Here is a 20,922-nt window from a genome sequence, read left to right as displayed (position 1 = left end):
AGACAGAAGAGTCTTGAGCTAACCTGTCCGTTGCGCACGTCTCTGAAGCAGTATTTGAAGCCGGATGTCTCGGTGTAGACTGAATCCCCGCGTATGGTCTGGGCTTGAACCCTAGGTGGCGGCGCCTCAGCTCTCTCTCCCGGCAGCTGGTAAGTACGGGCCCCCGAGGACCCCGCGGACCAGGTCACAGTTTCGGTGGGGCCGTAGCCCACCTTCAGCACCTGGTGGATCTTCACACTGGCCTCTGGAGGATGCTGGACTCGTACCTTCACCATCGGGGATGCTGATGGACAGAGAGACCCCATCAGACACACAAATCAAGAGCTGTGGACTTCCAGAACATAAACTCTCTAACTACATGTATGCACAAAAAATGTCCAACAGTGTGTCGACATACATAGTTAGTTTAGTCATTTTTGTCCTGAAAATAATGAAAATTCCCACCACAGTGTCATATGTAATTTGATGTTAAATTATTTAAATGCTGTATTGGGTTTATTAGCAAAATTACAATTTATGGACACTTTAGGACAATTTATAGAGATGGAAATAACCAATTCTGGAATAAAATTGCAGACAAAATTCTCGCTGAAGCTCATAACCAGCATGTTATGCATCTTAAATGAACACAATTAAATATCATTTTCACACTTCAATGAGAAATGATGCTCATTAAAAGAACTGTGTTCACAAGGGATATTTGTTTTTCCTCACACATAACATGTATCATATTTCAAGCAGCTCCTTATTGACACTGTTGTCTGCATGATAATAAGTACACTATTTACATTAAAACTAATTTATTATTACACTTTAAAACAACCTGGTCTCAAGGCATACATGTACCTGGGTGCACTTTTTAGCTAGCTAGCTCAAAGTTAAAATAAACAAAGATTACTGGACTGTTTTGCAAGAAAAAACTATTTCAGTCTTCAAAATTTCATGTTTAATTCAGTGTGTTACTTTTTCTTGTAATTATTAGCTAAATTTACTTGCAATTTCTGAATGAAAATTATTTTCACACGTTTTTTTTTTTTTTTTTTTGTAGTGTAACCATTGCAATAAAAAATGATGTCACTATGGGATGCAGTTTTTGTGAAACATAATAGGACACACTTAATAAATAAACAACAATAATAATAAATTAATAATGACTATCATTCCTTGTTTAAAAAATTTAATAATTTAAATTTTATGGCAGGTTTTCATATTTTAGAATGAAAGTCTGGATCTGGGACAAGAGCAACACAATACACTACATTCAGGATGTTCGTTTGTTTCTTTATAATTAAGCTGCATGCCACAACTACTTATGGGGGGGGGGTAGAGATAGATAGATAGATAGATAGATAGATAGATAGATAGATAGATAGATAGATAGATAGATAGATAGATAGATAGATAGATAGATAGATAGATAGATAGATAGATAGATAGATTGTTTACTATAATATAGTATAATATAATTAATATATAAAACCTGTTCAGCAGCAGGTGAGGGACATTTGAAAAGCAAGTATAAATGAATAATAACGATGGCATGGGAAAAATGACAAGACAAAAATGTTTTAATCCCACACAGGATGCTTGTAAACATCACAAAGGGCCTTTATGGTAATTCTTAACACACATTAATGAATATCCGGCCCTCTGGCATCACAGGTCATGCACTGAACCCTAATCCTGGAAATAACACTAAATCACTCTCACATACTCAGGACAGAGCAAAAGAAAAAGCAAGATTCATGTGTTTACTGTTTCTCACATAAACAGAGAGATGCTCCAGAAATAACAGCGAGAGAGAAAGAGAAAGGCATAGAGAGCATCTGAGTTAGGATCTCTGCAAACTCATTCTCCGGCGTGTTCGAGCTGTGAGTCACCACTACCTCCTGCCTTTCACAGATTAAACTTCGAAAAACGCTTGCCCAATTTTCCTCCGAGAGAAACCTATCCTCGCCAAACAAGCAGTAAATACAATGTCGGCGCTTTCCAGTCCTCTGTGTTTTATAAAAGATTACTTGAGGTCTAAAGACAATGTGAAAATGGCTCGGTGATAATAAAGGCCTAGAAAAGACAGGCACAACATGAGCCTTATTTGTTTGGATGAACATCCCTGCAACCCCATCTGGGAACACCAGGTTCAATTTGGGATTCAGATTGTTACACAACAGTGCAGACGGTGTTTATAGCTCATAACCTCAATTCAAGTCACCGCTTGCACAATACGAGTGTTTTTAGTTTGAAAGCTGTAGGGTTTACTGCACTGAAATTAATACACGTAGTGTAGTATTAAAAAAAGTGTAGCATTTCCCCGAAATGTTATAAGCTGTTTATTTTTAACTACCAGTACTAACTACCATAGTAATATATATATATATATATATATATATATATATATATATATATATATATATATATATATACACTCACCGGTCACTTTATTAGGCACAAATGTTCAATTGCTTGGTAACGCAAATTGCTAATCAGCCAATCACATGGCAGCAACTCAATGCATTCAGGCATCTAGATGTGGTGAAGACGACTTGCTGAAGTTCAAACCGAGCATCAGAATGGGGAATAAAGGGGATTTAAGTGACTTTGATCGTGGAATGGTTGTTGGTGCCAGACGGGCTGGTCTGAGTATTTCAAAAACTGCTGATCTACTGGGATTATCACACACAACCATCTCTAGGGTTTACAGAGAATGGTCCGAAAAAGAGAAAATATTCAGTGAGCAGCAGTTGTGTGATGAAAATGCCTATTTGATGTCAGAGGTCAGAGGAGAATGGGCAGACTGGTTAGAGATGATAGAAAGGCAACAGTAACTCAAATAACCACTCGATACAACCAAGGTATGCAGAATACCATCTCTGAACGCACAACACGTCGAACCCTGAAGCAGATGGGCTACAGCAGCAGAAGACCACACCGGGTGCCGCTCCTGTCAGCTAAGAACAGGAAACGGAGGCTACAATTCACACAGGCTCACCAAAATTGGACAACAGAAGATTGGACCATTGCCTGGTCTGATGAGTCTCGATTTGGATCCATCCTGCCTTGTCTCAACGGTTCAGGCTGGTGGTGGTGGTGTAATGGTGTGGGGGTTATTTCCTTGGCACACTTTGAAAGGGAAAGGAAAGGGAAGTGGTGTGTGGTCAAGTATGGTGACCCATACTCAGAATTTGTGCTCTGCATTTAACCCATCCAAGTGTACACACAGTAGTGAACACACACCCGGAGCAGTGGGCAGCCAATGCTGCAGCACCCGGGGAGCAGTTGGGGGTTCAGTGCCTTGCTCAAGGGTCTCACCTCAGTCGTGGTATTGAGGATGGAGAGAGTGTTGATTATTCACTCCATGGATGTGCAGCCGACAAATCTGCAGCAACTGCGTGATGCTATCATGCCAATATGGACCAAAATCTCTCAGGAACACCTTGTTGAATCTATGTCATGAAGAATTAAGGCAGTTCTAGTCGGTACTAGCCAGGTGTACCTAATAAAGTGGCCGGTGAGTGTATATATATATACAGTATATCGGTCGTTTTGTGGACAATAAATTCTCTGTTTGACTTGCCTTTGCCTCTGGGTCCCTTTGTGTTGTGACAGTGTCAGCAGTTTTTCAGCAATATTAAAATAATACAAGAGTACATTATAGCTAACATGAATCTAGTGTGATAAAATCCCTTTCTATGTCCTTTTTTTCTATACCATCCAGAACACTTGCTCCATAACCAAAATGATTGTCTGTGATGAGAACATGCCAGAGATGCAATTGATAAATCTCAAATTGTACTGAACCTGGAATATTCCTTCAAAAGTTAAAGCTAAATTAATGCTATTAATTAAGTTAATGCCTCTTGGTGAGGTTTTGTTGTTGTCGTATCTTATCAGCTTTGCGTGCCTGTGGTTCTGGAGTGATACAGCGGTCGCCTTCGTCTGCTTGTTCATGTGTCTCTCTGCCAAAACATGAGCTCACCTCACACTCCCCCATGAAATGACAGATGGAAACACATTTATCATGACTGCTTGATTAAGTAAAGCAACTCAAAAAATAAACAGGCGGCATCAATGAGCAAAGTCTGTGGCCTGTCACTGAGCGACGGTTGCCAGATTGAGATTAGGGTTAAATGCCAGAGGTCAAAGGTCCTGTAAGGCATTTATCTGTAAACACTAGATACACAGACGTGGAGTAAATACGATACTAAACTAACATCTTCTAAAATATTTTATCATATGCTTACGTTTTAGTATGAAAATTGAGGTCTAAAGTAGTAGCAATCTAGTAACTGAGGGATTGGTTTATTTTTTATTTTTATTTTTTATGCAAGATGGGACAAGTGGGACATTTGGTAGTTTAATGTTTTCTAATTTTCTGTTATGTTGTTTTTGGGGCTGACCATCATAGTGATGAAAGGAGCAATGGAGAATGGAGCATCTTTTGAATGTTTGGACCCTTTCCAGCAGTGACTGTATGATTTTGAGATTCATCTTTTCACACTGAAGACAATTGAGAGAGTCATACGTAACTATTACAGGAGGTGCAAACGCTCACTGATGCTCCAGAAGGAAAAACGATGCATTAAGAGCCAGGGATGTTTTGAACAGAATGAAGATGTGTACATTTTTCTTGTTTTGCCTAAATATCATATATTTTCATTTAGTACTGCCCTTCAGAAGCTACAGTAGATACATGCTTCCTAGAAGACAACATAAGTTCAGTGCACCGTGAACTTTTCACCTCCATGCTCTTCATGCAATACTCCGTGAGTGTTTGAATCTTTTGTAATAGTTGCATATGAGTCTCTCAGTTGTCCTCAGTGTGAAAAGATGGATCTCAAAATCATACAGTCATTGTTCGAAAGGGTTCAAATATGCAAAAGATGCTGGAAAACCAAATAATTTGTGGGACCTGAAAGATTTTTCTGAAGAACAGCAGGCAGTTAAGCTGTTCACGACAAACAAGGGACTCATGAACAACAATCACAAAAAAAAAACCTGTGGATCATCCATGTAACAACACAGTATTAAGAATCAAGTGTATGTAAACTTTTGTTTCATCTGTTTTTATAAATTCAACTATTAAAAAATAACATGCATTTTGTATCCCTCTTATTATGATAAAATAATTAAAATTTTGTAAAGTGTATGTGAAATTTTGACCACAACTGTATATGAAATGTTTTTATAGTGCTTCATTCAGCAACTGATATGCTAATAAAGCACTGTGTTACCAATTAGCAAGTTCGCATTTACTGAATTAGCTAGTTAGGTTTCCACTACTAAAAACATTTAAATTGAGATTGCATGATATTTTTAAGTTTGAGTTTAACGTTAAGAGCAATTAACAGGCATGAGTACAAAACCTGGTTACTTAAACTCTGAATTTCATAAATCAAACTTTTTGATGTGAGTGATTACCTTTTTTTTTTTTTTTTTTTGCCAATTTATTCAGGTTTATAGTGTAACTGTTTCTGAAATATAGTCTGGATTAATAATCTAATGCTAGTTTCTAAGAGTGTTTAGTCCCTTGTGAAAAAGAAGGAAAGGGAAGTGGTGTGTGGCCAAGTATGGTGACCCGTACTCAGAATTTGTGCTCTGCATTTAACCCATCCAAGTGTACACTCAGTAGTGAACACACACCCGGAGAAGTGGGCAGCCATTGCAGCGGCGCCCGGGGAGCAGTTGGGGGTTCGGTCCCTTGCTCAAGGGTCTCACCTCAGTCGTGGTATTGAGGATGGAGAGAGTGTTGGTTATTCACTCCCCCCACCTACAATCCCTGCCGGACTGGAGACTCGAACCCACCACCTTCAGGTTACAAGTCCAACTCTCTATCCATTAGGCCACAACTGCCCACAGACGTGGCATACGTCTAAATAGAGTAAGGAAAGAATACACTTCAAAAGAATATATGCGAGCGTGAACTTGTAGCCTGATGTTTTTGAATGCTTAAGTGCATGCTAATTAAATTAAAATGTATTATAGTTTAAATTTATATTAATATTAATAAAATTAAATTTATATTAAATTTATATTATACCTAATTAAGTACGTCAGTACATCTTTATATGTAATTTCATAATTACATCTACTGTCTTTGAAATATGGTTAAAATTACTGTTGAATGTACTGACAAGCATTTATGATCAACTAAAATCATAAAATGGTTTCCGTTTAGTTCCTGTTCGCCCTTATTTGGTTTTTCCTGTCCTAGTTTAGTTAATCATGGTTTATTCCATTCACCTGTTTTGTATTAATCATCTTGTTTGCTCTTTTGTTCTTGTTCCTTTATAAGTCCTCAGCTCTCCCTTTGTCTTGGCCTGAGTTTAATGTTCATTAAAGGTTTAAAGTGTGTTGCTGCTACGTCATTCTCCTGATCCTTTATTTTATTTTGACTACAACCACTACACCATAACAGCTAGAGTTAAAAAAATATAATCCAATACTTCACATGTGCTTTAGTATGTTAGTCAATACATCAACATAAGTGTGACTTATTGCAATGTTTTCCTCAAACCCTTCATTTCTTTTTCAACTGAAGAAAGAAAGTCATGAACATCTTGGATGACATGGGTGTGAGTAAATTATCAGAACATTTCTATTCTGGAAGTGAACTAATCCTTTAAGCTGAACACAGCTAATCATTACACAACATACTAAATTCAATCCCTGACAGAATAAGCACAGATTACTATGGGTATAAAGTATGTTGTTTCTTGTAGAATGAAACTGCAAAGAGCTACCAGAGTGAGTCTGGTTTAAATGATCAACCTAAAAGAAAGAAGATGGCAAATACTGAAGACCTGTGTTGCTCATGAATAATGCCAAATAAAAAAAAACTATATATATATATATGCCATCAGGCCTTAGTAAAGCCCAGAGCAGATTTCAGAGTAAAACTGTGGACATGGTGGTTTCCCTGATGTCATTCTGCCTCAACAAACCCACACACGAGACATGATCTCTTCAAGCACCGCACTCATATTCCAGGTGTAGCTGACATCTGTGTGATGCATCAGCCATGTTTCTGCTTTAATTCCTCACAGGACTCTGATGATGCCATTTACGGATCACATCCAAATTGAGAGCAGCAGCCAAATGAAAACAGAAAATAAATGTCGCCAGTCTGTGACAGTCATTTTTCACCATCACAACAGTCTGGATCCGTATGTGGCCATGAGTTAAACAACAGACTACAGTGCCAAAACACATATTACCCTCGATGAGAACCTTAAGATAATTTCATGCATTTTAACACTGTAAAAATTTTGATGAAACAGGGTGTGTTTGGTAAAATAGGGTCTATTCTTCTAATTTTGCATAAATTGTTAAAATTTGCTGTACCCTTGTGAAAAAGAAGCACACTTTCCATACTTATTATGGAAATAATACACTTATAATACACAAATATATACTTTGACATACTTGAAAGGCAAACTGAACATCATGTTTTTAGACAATTGCATGTTAATTGCAATCAAATAAAAAAATATTATAGTTTAATTTTATACATTAGAATTTTAAATGTATATTAAAATGCAATTAGTTGAACTTAAGACTACTATTTGACCCACTTAAGTAGTATTTAAGTGTATTTTAATATGTAATGTATTGCTTTCTATTGTCTAATGTACATGTAAGTTACGTATTTTGAACAAATATTTAATTACACATTTGTAATAATGATGTTGCAATTTAGTACATTTAAATACATTAGATAAAATATGATTTAAATCTAATATTGAATAACACACTACAGTTAAAATGATAATAAAGTACTTTACATGTGCTTTAGTATGTTTGTCAACACATCAAAATAAGTGTACTTCTTAAAACATGACAAAAGATAAAAAAACAACAACAACAATTATCTAAAATGTATTTCAAAGTAAAACTTTTTTAAAAGTCTACTTAAGAAACAGTCATGAAAGTAGTACATGCTCTCTTCGAGTACACTTAAGTGGAATTTTATTTAACTAATATTATATTAATTGCTGTTTTTTAAATATACGTTTGAGATTTGAAGTACACTAGTGCACATTCACTACAATTAAGCAGACTTTTTTTTTCACAAGGTCAAAACCATTTCACATGCTACAAAATATTTGAAATACCAATATGTTGTTGAAATGTCTTTTAACTTCAGATAGAACTTAAAAATTGTAATTCAAATAGCATTAAAAATATTTATCTCAAACTGACATGGTTGAACATCAGGTCCCCATGGTGACAACAAATCCCTCCATAAATCAATGTGTGTTAAACGAACTGTGCTTTTTGCAAAGACCTCAAGAAAAGTGAATCCGCCGTGAGAAATATTTACTGAAAAATATTTACTCTCACCATTGGTGTTGATCTGCTCAGGCGTCTGCAGAGGCAGTACGTACTCAGACGTCATCGGCTGATTGGCTGAATTCAAAGCACTCGTCGCTGGTTTCTCGATGTCATTGGTGGAGGCGGCGGTGGAGACAGGGATGTGGCAGAACTTCCCAGTGAAGTTGGGCGGGCAGAGACATTGATCCTTCTGTACACACACTCCTCCGTTCTTACACAACATCGGACACACGACTGATGGGAGAAAGAACAGAGAAAGTGAGTAAAAAGCACAGAGAATCCCTGATGAATGACTTCATCCATCACTCATCAACTTTATACAATTATGCAATTATTGCTCTAAAAACCACAACAGTTCAATAAGGTTCTGATGAAAGACACAGAACACAGTCATTATTGTCTTTGAATGGATGCTGTTAACAACTTAGTTATTAGTCTTGGTTTAGTGCCTCTCAAAATGGAACGTTTCTATAAAAAGCAACTCTGTTGTATTTATTTTATGTCATTATTGGCCTCGGAATGCCTTCCATATCACATGTCTGTGATGTATTAATACGTTTGGAAAGCTTGGACCGAGCCCATGCCTAAAAAAATGAAAATAAATGTACCGTGTGTGTGTGTGTGTGTGGGGGGGGGGTTCTTCATGGTTGTTTTTGCAGTATTCATGTGCAATCGCTCTACCATGATCTCTAGATCCAAACACATCTGTCAAACAAACCCCATGTAGACAGAGCTCCATATAACAACATAAACAACTCAGAAAACAGGCCCTTGAGAAAGAAAAATCAGACAGAGCAGGGCTAAATCTAATCTTCAACATAAAATCAAATCACAATAGTTTTCTTTCATAATGATTCATCAAAACATTCCAGCTGGCGTCACCAGTAAGTATTTCTGCTCCTCCAATCAGAAAACTCAACAGGTTTTCAGTGGTGTCCTGTGGCCACATCGTAAGTTTGAGGTTTAAAATCTAATTTAATCCTGGAAATAAAGAGAAGATTTTAGGGATTTTGATAAAAATGTAAAACAAATGATGGAACATTAATTTCTAGGTCACTAATCAAATTTGACACTGACCATGTTAACTCTTTGTAGATAAGTTCGTTTTTTTGCTTTATCAATCAATGCTGGCTAATACTAAGAAACTCACAACTAAAAAGTCACACTAAAAATAGTAACATCTAAATTAACGGTTTTTATTCAAGTCAAAAATGTTATTTACAATCCATAAAACCAGCCTGTACAAATCAACTGATGCCAAGAAAACTAAATAAAATAAGGCATAAATGTAACAATTGCAGCAGCAGGATGCCACTTTTTACATACATTTATTTAATGGTTGGTTTAACCCAATTAAGGTTGGAGATGTCTGGGAGCTCCATTGGCTGGTGGTAAGAGATCCCGAGCTGGAACAGTGTCATGAGGACCTCACTGTCGAGGGCACTGGTGAGGGCGAGCGGCATGAATGCCCTCGTGAAGTTGAGCAGGTCGTGGCTCGCCTTAATATTATAATATAATATTATATTAAATTAAAGTAATAAATAAACTAGATTTTAGATCCAACTGTATGTCCAATTACCGATGTAAAATTTCTGCTTTTACTTTGTCAATCCAGTTTGCAACCTACATTATTTATTGACCTTAAATAAGTGCAGAATATATTTCTTGATCTTATTTAACAGAGTTGGCGGTAAAAAATGGTACAGACGCCATTATGAAACATGTTTATCAAGGAAGTAAAGTGCTTTTTCTAATTCAAATATTGACTAAAATGAAGCAAGAAAAACAGCACAATGTTTGGAAACTTTGTAATAGGAATGAAATTCACTGAGAAGATGACAAACATGATATAATATTTTTTGTTCTTTAAAGTAAACACACACAAACAGCAAGGAGACTGTTAAGATCTGCTGTCTTTGGCTGACCCATTTCCTCCCAGCTGTCGCTGACAAGAGTTTGTGTGTGGGAGATGAGAGAAATCTGAGCAGTTTCATTTTGGGACTTAAAGACACTGAGGTCACCCAGCCAATTATATTCAGTTAGATGAGATTTACCTTGTTTCCTTGACACACACACACACACACACACACCTCTATTAGCCAGGGTTTAGCGGAAGCTGAACAGCATCCAAAGTCCACAGGTATCTGTCATTTTTATGGCAGGGTTCAGTGCCGGGTCAGCACTGATTCTCTGTTGTATGCATACACATCGTTTTAAAACCTATTTGTGGCAGTATTTTATAATTCCTAGAAAACATATAAATATCAAAGAGGCTAAAGTTTGCGAACAAACTTTGATGTTGGCTTGAGAAAGCCTGAATGGACAGCCTGAGTCAAAAGAGCCAAATCACGTATCAGTTCGGAGTTCTGGAGCTGAAATATGGTTTATACACAGTGTAATGTGGTTGCTAGAGTGCTCTATATGGTTGATAGGGCATGGCTAGACAATTGCCAGCGTGATCCCTGAAGCCTGTTAACAATCTGAGTCAAGAGAGCCAACTCAAATATCTCTATGTTGTTCTAATGCAGAGATATAGCTTGCTCATTTTACTATGTGGTTGCTAGGGTCCTCCTCTAAATGGTTGCTAGGCAGTTGGTATGGTGATATCTAAAGCCTCTTAACAGCCCGAGTCAAAGGAGCCCACCCCCATGTTTCCATGTTGTTCAAATGTAGAGATGTAGCTTGTTAATTTTATAATATGGTTGCTAGGGTCCTTTGAATGGTTGCTAGGGTATGGCTAGGCAGTTGGTATGGTGATATATAAACCCTCTTAACAGCCCGAGTCAAAAGAGCCCACCCCCATGTTTCCATGTTGTTCAAATGTAGAGATATATCTTGCTCATTTTACAATATGGTTGCTAGGGTCCTCTGAATGGTTGCTAGAGCATGGCTAGACAGTTGTGAGGATGATGTTTAACAGTCAAAAGAGTCAAAATAGCCCAACCCCATGTCTCTACTCTAGGTAATGGGGAATGTTCTCACAACTTTAATAGAACGTTGTAAGAAATGTTCTTGTAACCTTTACATAACTTTATAATCACAACAAGAATACATTTTAACATGTTAGAAACATTTCAAAACAATGTTCCCAAAACAATTACCTTGGTATGATGTTCTAATGCAGAAATTAAGCTTGTTCATTTACTATATGGCTGCTAGGTTGCTTTAAATGGTTGCTAGGGTGCGGTTAGGTAGTTGTCAGATATTTAAAGTCTAAGCCAGTCACGCTTGTCTCTACGATGTTCTGATCCAGAGATTTTCCTCTCATCTTTTTTCAGTGAAAGTCTATGGGGTGGTTGCCAGGGTGTTGTTAGGAGGTTAGGGTGTCACTATTTATAGCTTGTGTGTTTTATAGGCTCCCACCTTGAAGTCGCTGTGAGATATGGGCAGACAAATTATTTTGCAAATGCAAGTCTAAAACATCAGAAAGAGATGGTTTAAAGGATGCTTCTTGTTTCTGGATGTTGACAATGGACCAGTTAATTGTTTAGACATTTTCTTTCAACCGGACTTCTTAATTTCCACCTCTGAATCAGATTAAATCCATTCATTTGTCTACTTTTCTTTAGCAAGGGTAAATTCACTATAAACTAGTTTTGGTGACTTTCATTCTGGTTTTATCATGCCTACAGTGGTTAAACTGTACAGCCTACAACAACAGTAAGAAGCTATCTAACACCAGTTCAGACCATCTTCTGTCTTATGCACAAACATACAAGTATAGGCCCAATAATTCCCTCATTTAGCAAGAGAATTATGTATATGATCTCATGAGCTGTATATTACCATTACATTGTATTTTATACATACTTGACTGTATTCTGTGGATGTGAATGAGAAAGAGAGGGAGGTTGGGCGTTGTTTGGAGAGGATGTGGCAGAGGTTTGTGCGTTTGGAGATGAATGAACCGTGGTGGTTTTTGAACTAGGATGAGAGCTTGTTCTTCAGCTCATCTGTGTAAACACAAACATTTGGCAACACCCTCACACTTCATAAAACTAAAGCTGGAAATCTCCAGTACCTTTTCATTTTCTAGCTTTCCACCTTCATTTCTGGACCACAGATATTGAGGGTTCGGATAAATATTGGCTTCATCCAGATAAAAGGAAGCCAAATCTACACTTTCAGTGAGGGGGGAATGATGTAAATACAATTCTTTTGAAATGAAGAAAGGCCAGGAATACGCTGCTTGACTGAAACAACAGAATTATAAAAATCTTGATAGGACACCAATGGAAGAAAAAGCCATTTTCATTGGAGAAGGTCCAACCAGGAGAAGGTCTCATTTGCACTTCAAAGATTCATTCAGAGAAAAGCGCTGAGCGTATCTGCCATCTTTCAGCTTAAATGAAGAAAGGAGATCCTGCCAGACTCAACTAGACCAGTTAAGGATTGCGTGCAAATCTTAAATATATTATCTTAAATTAGACATACAAATTATTTTATATAAAACAAGTTTGGAAGAAGGTTTGTTTCAACACAGATACACACATATTTTGGGCACATGTCTATGAACTTCAAGGCTGACTGCATCATCAGTCAAAGGGGAAAACAGCAGAACTATTTTGAGGTAAATTAAAGACATATGCTGTTTAAGCGTCCTCTTATTGTGCTGTGGTCTGAGATAGACTAGAGAAAGCTGCAAATCAATTCATTTCAATGGCGATAGCCAGTGTGTCTGACATACGGACAGCAAATGATCACAAAATACATTTGCTTAACATTAACAGAAAAATAATTTATCATTTTGACAGATTTACTAAAAAAGGATTTTGGAAGGATGCTACACTGTAAAAAATATATATATTTTAATTATTTGTGAAATTTACTAGCAATTTCAGAGTGAAAGCTGTTTTAAAGTAAATTGAAACTAGTTTTTAGGATTCTTTGAATAGAAAGTTCAAAATAACAGCATTTATTTGAAATAGAAATCATCTCTATTGTAAATGCATTTACAGTCACCTTTCTTCAACTTTGATTGATTGATTGATTGGTGGTGCTTCTCATTGAATCCTCATTATTATTAAAAAAAGAAAAAAAAGCGTAAATTAATGTCAGTATGAAAATGTAACCCTACATTTTTGACTGACCCTGTAGCGACCCCCTGACTGTACCTTTTTTTTTTAAATCTTAGTGTTTATATGCCTTTGTGGTCCTGCAAAAGTCAATATAAAAGCATATAAAGCCAGGGACCCGCCTGACAAAAGCATATAAAGCCAATGTATCTCATGCAGGGTTCAAAAGTTTACTGTACAATATTACAAATCTCTCTGTAACCCATTAACACACATGCATTTACTTCCACTAATGTCAAAGCACGATTGCATGAAATAATTTTTCCATATCGTAAAAATCTAGGGCGACATTTGAACCGTTTAGAAAGCTGAATCTTTCTCGAAGCATCCACACATACGTACACATGTACGCTAACACATTCTTACACACTCTCACAGATGTTGTGAGTGCCTCTGATAGTGTCTGGCTCTCTGCCACAGTCCAGATGTTTCAGGGCCCCTAAGGGCCACTGCAGGTAAACGAATTAACCCTTAGAGATGCACGTATGTACGCAGCGAGAAGAAATGGCTGCTTGATTTCTCTTATGGCAGGAAGTACATTTCACGCTTTCTCCACTGATTTCAGCTAAAGCAGCTGAAGGATTTCAAGCTTTTATTTGGCACCACGTGTTCGACTCTCTGGTCGCCCAAAACCTGCAGCCAGCTATTGGAGGAGAGTTATAACCAGCCCTACAAACACGTGCCTCAGATCGGACACAGATGCTCAGCCCATCTGCAAGCATACATGCATTGTTAACTCCTCGTTTTAAAATCTAGAGAGACAAACTGAAAAACAATGAGAGCTTCTTACTTGCGCTGTGATGAAGGAATATTATTTAGAGACTACTATGGTTTTTCTAGTTGTATTAAAAATAATTTTGTTCAAAGTTTTTATTTTATTTTATTATTTTATTTTTTATATCGATTCAGTCCCTGCAATAATTCTGGCTGAGTGTGCGCCATGTGTCCAAAAATATTTATAACTTTAATTTTATAGTTCGACTTCACTAATGGACACCATAACCACAAATTTAGTTAAAATACACTATAAAAATTATCTTTTGAAGCTGTAAATAAAACAAAGATTATTAGAGTATGTTTTAAAAAATACTATGTGTTACTTGGATTTCTTTGTAACTGTTTGTGAAATTTGTCAGTGAAAAGTATTTCCATGCCATTTAAAAAAAATAATAATAATTGATTTATTAATCATCTGTACCTTTAGTTACATATTTTCATGTAAACAACTATTAAGTACATGTAAATAGACTGATGCAAGTTTTTGCAAAACTAAACTATAAATATTCACCATTCATTTTGAATTGGAGACCACCAAAAACTGACTCAATGGTCAATGGAGGAGTCAATTGCGAAATCAGTAATGATTCATTTAGTGAGTCTGATTCAAATTCTAAGTCTCTGCACTTCGCAGACGACTCTGAGAAAGGCTGTGTGGGTTTGGTGTTTTATTAGCAATAGAGGTCTTTTGATTAATCTTTTTTTAAAAGAACCGGTACATAAGAGTCATTTATTCACAAATTGAACATCATGGCTCATGGTGCATGCAAATCTAAATAGCTAACACCACCTCACAAGATGATTTCTGACAAAACTGCAAATGAAAACTTGACAGAACTGGACTTTCCAACCCTGTGTCTGTACTGACATTTAAGGACTTTTCATGACACTTTCAAAGTGAAATGTCCAGTAAGCGGCGCAAAAACAAGTGCATTCAGTTTTATCTGAAACAGATGGTCATGAATCTAGAAACTTTTTTAACATTGGTTGTTGCATGTAATCTTTGAGCTCTTTTGTCATGACTCGTGTTTCACAGGACTCGTACTTGAGCGTTTCACATCATAAGTGCAATGCTGTACTGGGTGCGCTAACAAGCAAGTTTACTTGATCAGAAAAGCCAAATATATGGAGCTTCTTATGTGACGCAAACATCACAATGTATTAGTTTACAAAGTATGCACTTTTGAAAGTGTTTTGAGCTCATAACAGAGTATTGTGCAAAAAATGTTACAAAAATAAGTCTTTATTAAGCGATAATCTGCCACGATAATCATAATTGGTGTGAAAAGGAATAAACATTGTTGGTGTTTTACTGCCACTAGTGTTCAAATCAACTGGAAACTACATTCTTAGACTTTTCCAACGAGCCAAGGTTGGGATTTTCAATTATTGTCACCTTTTTTCGTGAGCATTTTGATCACAGACTGCAGCTTTGAAATCGGTACCATATGACATCAATTTGGCGAAAATGAAACGTTTGCAGGCCAAAGGAAGCACAATCCAGAAGAAACACGACTAACAATCCCACATGGATCCACAGAAAGTGACTAGGAGCTACAGAATAGCGGAGACAAATGAGTCTAATCAGGATCTAACCCACTAATGCAGGGGGGCAGGGACGTTATTTATATAAATAGTTATATAAAGAGCTCTGGATTGCATTGGCGAGAAACATCTAGTTTTTTCTGCAGTCAAACTTTCACTACATGTTTACAATCACTACTGTGACAGAATCTAATCATTCTTGTCATCGTAATTCAGCTGTCAAATGACTCCAACGAGCAAAATTACAACCAGCGCTTGGCCTCGTGCCTGGATGCCAGACTGACCATGAAGTCAATGTAAAAGACGTAGCCTCCAGGATCCATCCGCTCAACTAAAAAGACGCTTTGATGGCACGGGCGGAGGTTTAGTAAACTGATAAATGAGACTAGCTGCACATTTCTCAGAACTGGAAGCCAACACCATTTCTTTCAATGCCACAAACACGACATGTGTGTTTATGCCCATTTATTTAACAGCTTGAGTGGAGAACACACATAAATCACCTCCTGCTTTTATGTACGGACGTGTTTACCAGAAGAAAACATAAATGTATAAAATTTATCAGAGGAAGCTTTGGTGTGTGATAAGTTCATAATGAGTTTCTCTGGATGGAGATTACAGGCAGCACTTGTATAAATAGGTCACAAAGTTACTGAACAGTTGGAGTTGATTTTCTCTTGGACATGAGGCAAGAGCTGAATAGGAAACAGGTCCCGAGTGGAAACTGAAGTCAAGAGGACTGTTCAAGCCTTACATAAGCGTACCGTGGTACGGTGACTAGGAATACAAGCTTGGGTTCACAAAATAAGCCTCTTGCCTCTGGCTCTGAACTGGACTGAAAATCCCAGGCTGGTTTGGAGCCGATCTCGCTAATGAACCGACATAAAATCACGGTTCTTTGATATATACATACAGTAACATGATTAAATCATGCTATTAACTTTGTAATCCAAAGTACTTTGAAAATTACCATTAGATTGCAAAGGTTGATGTTGTTGTTGTTTTTTTTTTAATTGGATTTGTGAGATCACTCTTTACAAAATATTGAGGAATCATGGCGAATCATGACAATATCATGGATTTTGGGATAAAACAATGAAAATGTTATATTAATATAATGGTATTCTTTCACTTTTAAGTACCATGATATATGAATCTGATAATCAGTACTATGGAATAGGTCAAAAAAACCAGTGTATCACTAATACCATCACAAATTCATGATATAGAGTACTTTTTGTAAACTTTTCAAAACACACTCTTACATGTACACTGGGGTTGATATGTAAGCTTATTTCCGCCACAGAATAAAAAAAAAGGTAATTGCAATATTTTCTCACAATTCTGTTATTTTTCTTGCAAACCTGAGTTTATATCTCACAATTCTTACTTTTTCCCCACAATTCTGAGAAAAACTCACAACTGAGAAAAAATAAACTCGTAATTCAGAGATCAAAAGTCAAAAAAGTGAGACGTAAACTCGCAAATGCAAAGAATAATAAAATAAGAAATAAAAAAGTGAAATAAAAGTCACAATTAACTTTATTTATTCTTTTGCGCTGAATAAACAAATGTAAAAATATTTTAGAATTGCAAGGTGAAAAACAAATCACAAATAAATCCTTTTTCTTTGACGCAGAATAAAAGAAAATTAGATTTTTTTTATCTCACAATTCTCGCTTTTTTCTCTCAATAGCCAGTTAACATGGTTCTGTGTTTATATCTAACAACTCAGGCTTTTTTTCTCAGAATTGCTGGAATAGAGTTGTAAGATAGAAACTCAGAATTGTGAGACAAAAAGTCACAATTATCTTTTATTTTCTATTCCGTAAGAATAAAAAAAGCTTTCATAGATTCAACTTTTTCTTAGTTAATAACCTTTTGGTTCACAAATGACATAATCTGCACAGCAATTTGTAAAATTGAATTAATGCAAATAACATATCATATATATATATATATATATATATATTTTTTTTTTTTTATAAAATTATTAGAAACCTAAAATAGAGGAGGATCTTAACTATTTGTGTTTAAATTAGATTTTGAATGCCAGATTTTCAGTGTGATCTCAGGCTTTTGGAGCCCACTGAACATACATCACCAATGACACCTACATATTGAAAAAATAAACAGATATAAACAGAGAGAACAATAAACAGTGACAGAAGACACATTTGATAAGCATCTCAGAGCGAACGCTCAGGTCAAGCCCTCCATCTCTCAGTACAGACTGTACAGCAATGTCCATGCAAACGATCATGGAGAGCATCAGACACAACAGATTCCCAGCACAAACACACAGCGCTCGTAAATACCTTCAGATGAATGTCTGACGCACCTGCGGGTCTGTGCATGTACATGTAGGCGTGTGTTTGTCTGCAAAAGTGTGCATTCATCATTCATACTGGAGACACAAGTTTTCAGTGATGCTTCCATCATTCCACCGTGTCTGCTCTTCAAGATCAAAGGCTGTCAATTTTAATCTTAAATCTTAAAAAAATAAATCCAAATATACTATATACATTTCTGAATAAACAAATAAATAATTTTATATAAATAAAATTGTATTTACTTTATCATCATCATCAACATCATCATGTATTATTGTGAATTTAACATGGAAGAGAAATCCCAACCTACTATATAATTTTCTAAATTATTTTTAATAAATAAATCACTAAATAAAACTTATTTATCTTGTTATAATTATTATTGTTCTTGTTGTTTTTGTAACTAAAAAAAAAAATGAAATTAAACTATAATTTAAATAATAAATAAATTAAATAATAATAATAATAATTATGATAATTTATGTAGTAGTAGTAATAATAATAATAATAATAATGCATTGTTTAACTATTATTATTATTATTATTTTAGCATGGATGAGGTTCAAATTCCAACCTACATTATATTTTGTTGTTGCTATTTGTTTTTAAATAAACAAATAAATCAATAAAAAAACTATAATTTAAATAAATACATTTAATTAAGTTATAATAATAATAATAATAATAAAAATGATAAATAATAATTTAAATTATTCCACTACTACCATTGCTACTATTATTATTATTATGGTATGGAAGGGTTCAAAACACAACCTACATATATTTTTTTTAAATAAATACAGGTATTACTGTATATGAGGATTTCATTGTCAGGGTTTGAAACCTTACACAGTAAAACTGAATCAGACCACTAGGCTAACAATTGTATAGTTGTTCAATAGTGTTATCTTGCAGGATGCCCTCAGTGAAGTGCATTTACTCACACACTCTGAAGCCGGATCCAGGCGGCGTCTGTCCTGCCTGCTCGCTGTTGTAGATAGTGGTGACATTCCCGCGCTCGCAGTAGTTGGTGCAGCGTCCCTGTATGCAGCGCAGTCTGCAGATGGTGGGGGTGAAGAGCACTTTGATCCGCTCCGAACCACCACGGACGGCGGCTGAGCGCTGCTGCTGGCCGGACGAGAGCTGAGCCACGGCTAGACAGAGGCAGAGGGCAAAGCCAAAGCAGAGCAGCAGAGTCAGCCTGTGAGGACGCATGGCGAGCCCCGTTCACACACACATCACACACACTCACACTCGCAAATGTCTTTTTCCTGGCTCGTCCCTGCAATATGCCTGGAAAGGATCAACTAGTGCACAAAAAAGGCCAATTCCTGTTCTGGCACAGATATGAGGTAATGTGCGCCACACACACCTGTATGTGTGTGTGCGTATGTGTGGTTGTGAATGTGTTCAGAAAGCTGTTTGCTGAGGAAACCAGAGCCGTCCTGGTGTTTGAAGGAGCTGGTGCAAGCAAAATCTGGCTGCGATTGAGATCAGATCCATCACCCGCTGATGTCCCTCTCGCTCTCCTTCAACCCTGCGCTCACAAACACACTGACAGGCTTCTCAGCGCTCTCACTACATGAGGAGAGAACTTTCTCTGTCATATGAGGAGGAGAGAGCAGAGTGGGCGGCGAAACCCAGGAAACTAGCAGGAGAGAGAGAGAGAGAGAGAGACTCTGCGTCTCTGGCATTACACACGGGGATGAGGTCAGCGGCGTTTAATGAATGTGTGTGTGTGTATGTGTGTGTGTGTGTGCGTGTGTGTAGCGGGGGCTTGTAGATGAAGGGAGGGGTATATTTTTCTTTCACTCTACATTTTCAACGCTGTCATTTGGCGAGCTTTCGCTGTTCCCCTGCAGCGTGCGTTGAACATTTACCAATAGTTCAGCATGAATGAATCATTTAGTCACCTTCGTGACTTTGCTTCTTCAGTGGAACACAAAAGGAGAAATTCGGAAGAATTTCCGCGATGCTCTTTTTCAGAAACTGATTGTGGACAAAATGACAATAAAGTACCGCAACATATTATAAAGGAATATAATTCAAGTCATATGACAACTTTCATAAGAACTGTTTGAAGAACAGACCAGCGTTTTGGCCTCTACTCTACATTCTTAAATATAAAGGTTCTAAAGGTTTTTTGAGTTTTTTTTTGCAGCGACATCAAAGAACCATTATAGGTTCTTCAAAGAACATTTCAGTGATTAGTTCTTAGAAGAATGTTTGAAGAACATTTTAATAATCTAAAGAAACTTTTTTCCACTATAAAGAACCTTTGTGGAATGCAAGAGTTCTATGCTTGTTTCTTGGAACACTCTTCAAAATAAAAGTTCTTTAATGGCATCAGTGGTTCCAAAGAGAACCTTTAACCCCCATGGAACCTTTCCATTGGACAAAAGGTTCTTTAGGTGACTAAAATGTTATTCGCACTAAGAATGGTTATTTTAAGAATTGTTGACTGAAAGGTTATTTGGGGAACTGGAAATGGATTTGCTATGGCACTGCAGAAAAAAAAACAAAAATAAGCAACAACAAAAAACCTTTGGAACCTTTTTTTTTTAAGAGTACAGGGGAAAAAATGATGGCATTCAAGTACCCAATGAACAAACCTGAACAAACCTTTAAGGGGGCCTCAAGATGACTTAAAAAGATTTAAAACAAGACAAAACAAGATTTAAATTGAGCTAAAAGGGTTAATGTGGAAAATCAGGATACATAAGGAAATCTCATTTAAAAACTGTGATTTCTACCTGTAACTATCATGTAACTAATACAATTGTACAACTCTGTGGACATTTTTATGATGAATGCACATTTTTCAAGTAATGCCAAGCTCTAAAATATTTTATCAAGTAGAA

At 36.5% G+C, this 20,922-nt stretch overlaps 1 protein-coding gene across 3 annotated transcripts in view; it reads right to left on the bottom strand.

Annotated features, from left to right (window-relative positions):
* Window positions 1–19,643, bottom strand: part of LOC306888069 (latent-transforming growth factor beta-binding protein 4-like) — a 62,410-nt gene extending 42,767 nt beyond the window's left edge. For all 3 annotated transcript variants that reach the window (XM_079446194.1, XM_079446196.1, XM_079446195.1), the window contains exons 1-3: window positions 19,006–19,643; window positions 8,341–8,565; window positions 24–283 (exon numbers count right to left, since the gene is read on the bottom strand). In XM_079446194.1, the coding sequence (XP_079302320.1) occupies window positions 24–283; window positions 8,341–8,565; window positions 19,006–19,276 (756 nt within the window). In that variant the 5' untranslated portion in view covers window positions 19,277–19,643. The remainder of the gene's footprint in view (window positions 1–23; window positions 284–8,340; window positions 8,566–19,005) is intronic.
* Window positions 19,644–20,922: the final 1,279 nt, after the last annotated feature.

This window comes from Barbus barbus (genome assembly GCF_936440315.1).
Source record: "Barbus barbus genome assembly, chromosome: 22".
Classification (NCBI taxonomy): Eukaryota; Metazoa; Chordata; class Actinopteri; order Cypriniformes; family Cyprinidae; genus Barbus; species Barbus barbus.
The sequence above is the reverse complement of the archived record's forward strand: the minus strand, read 5'-3'. Positions and strand labels throughout refer to the sequence as shown.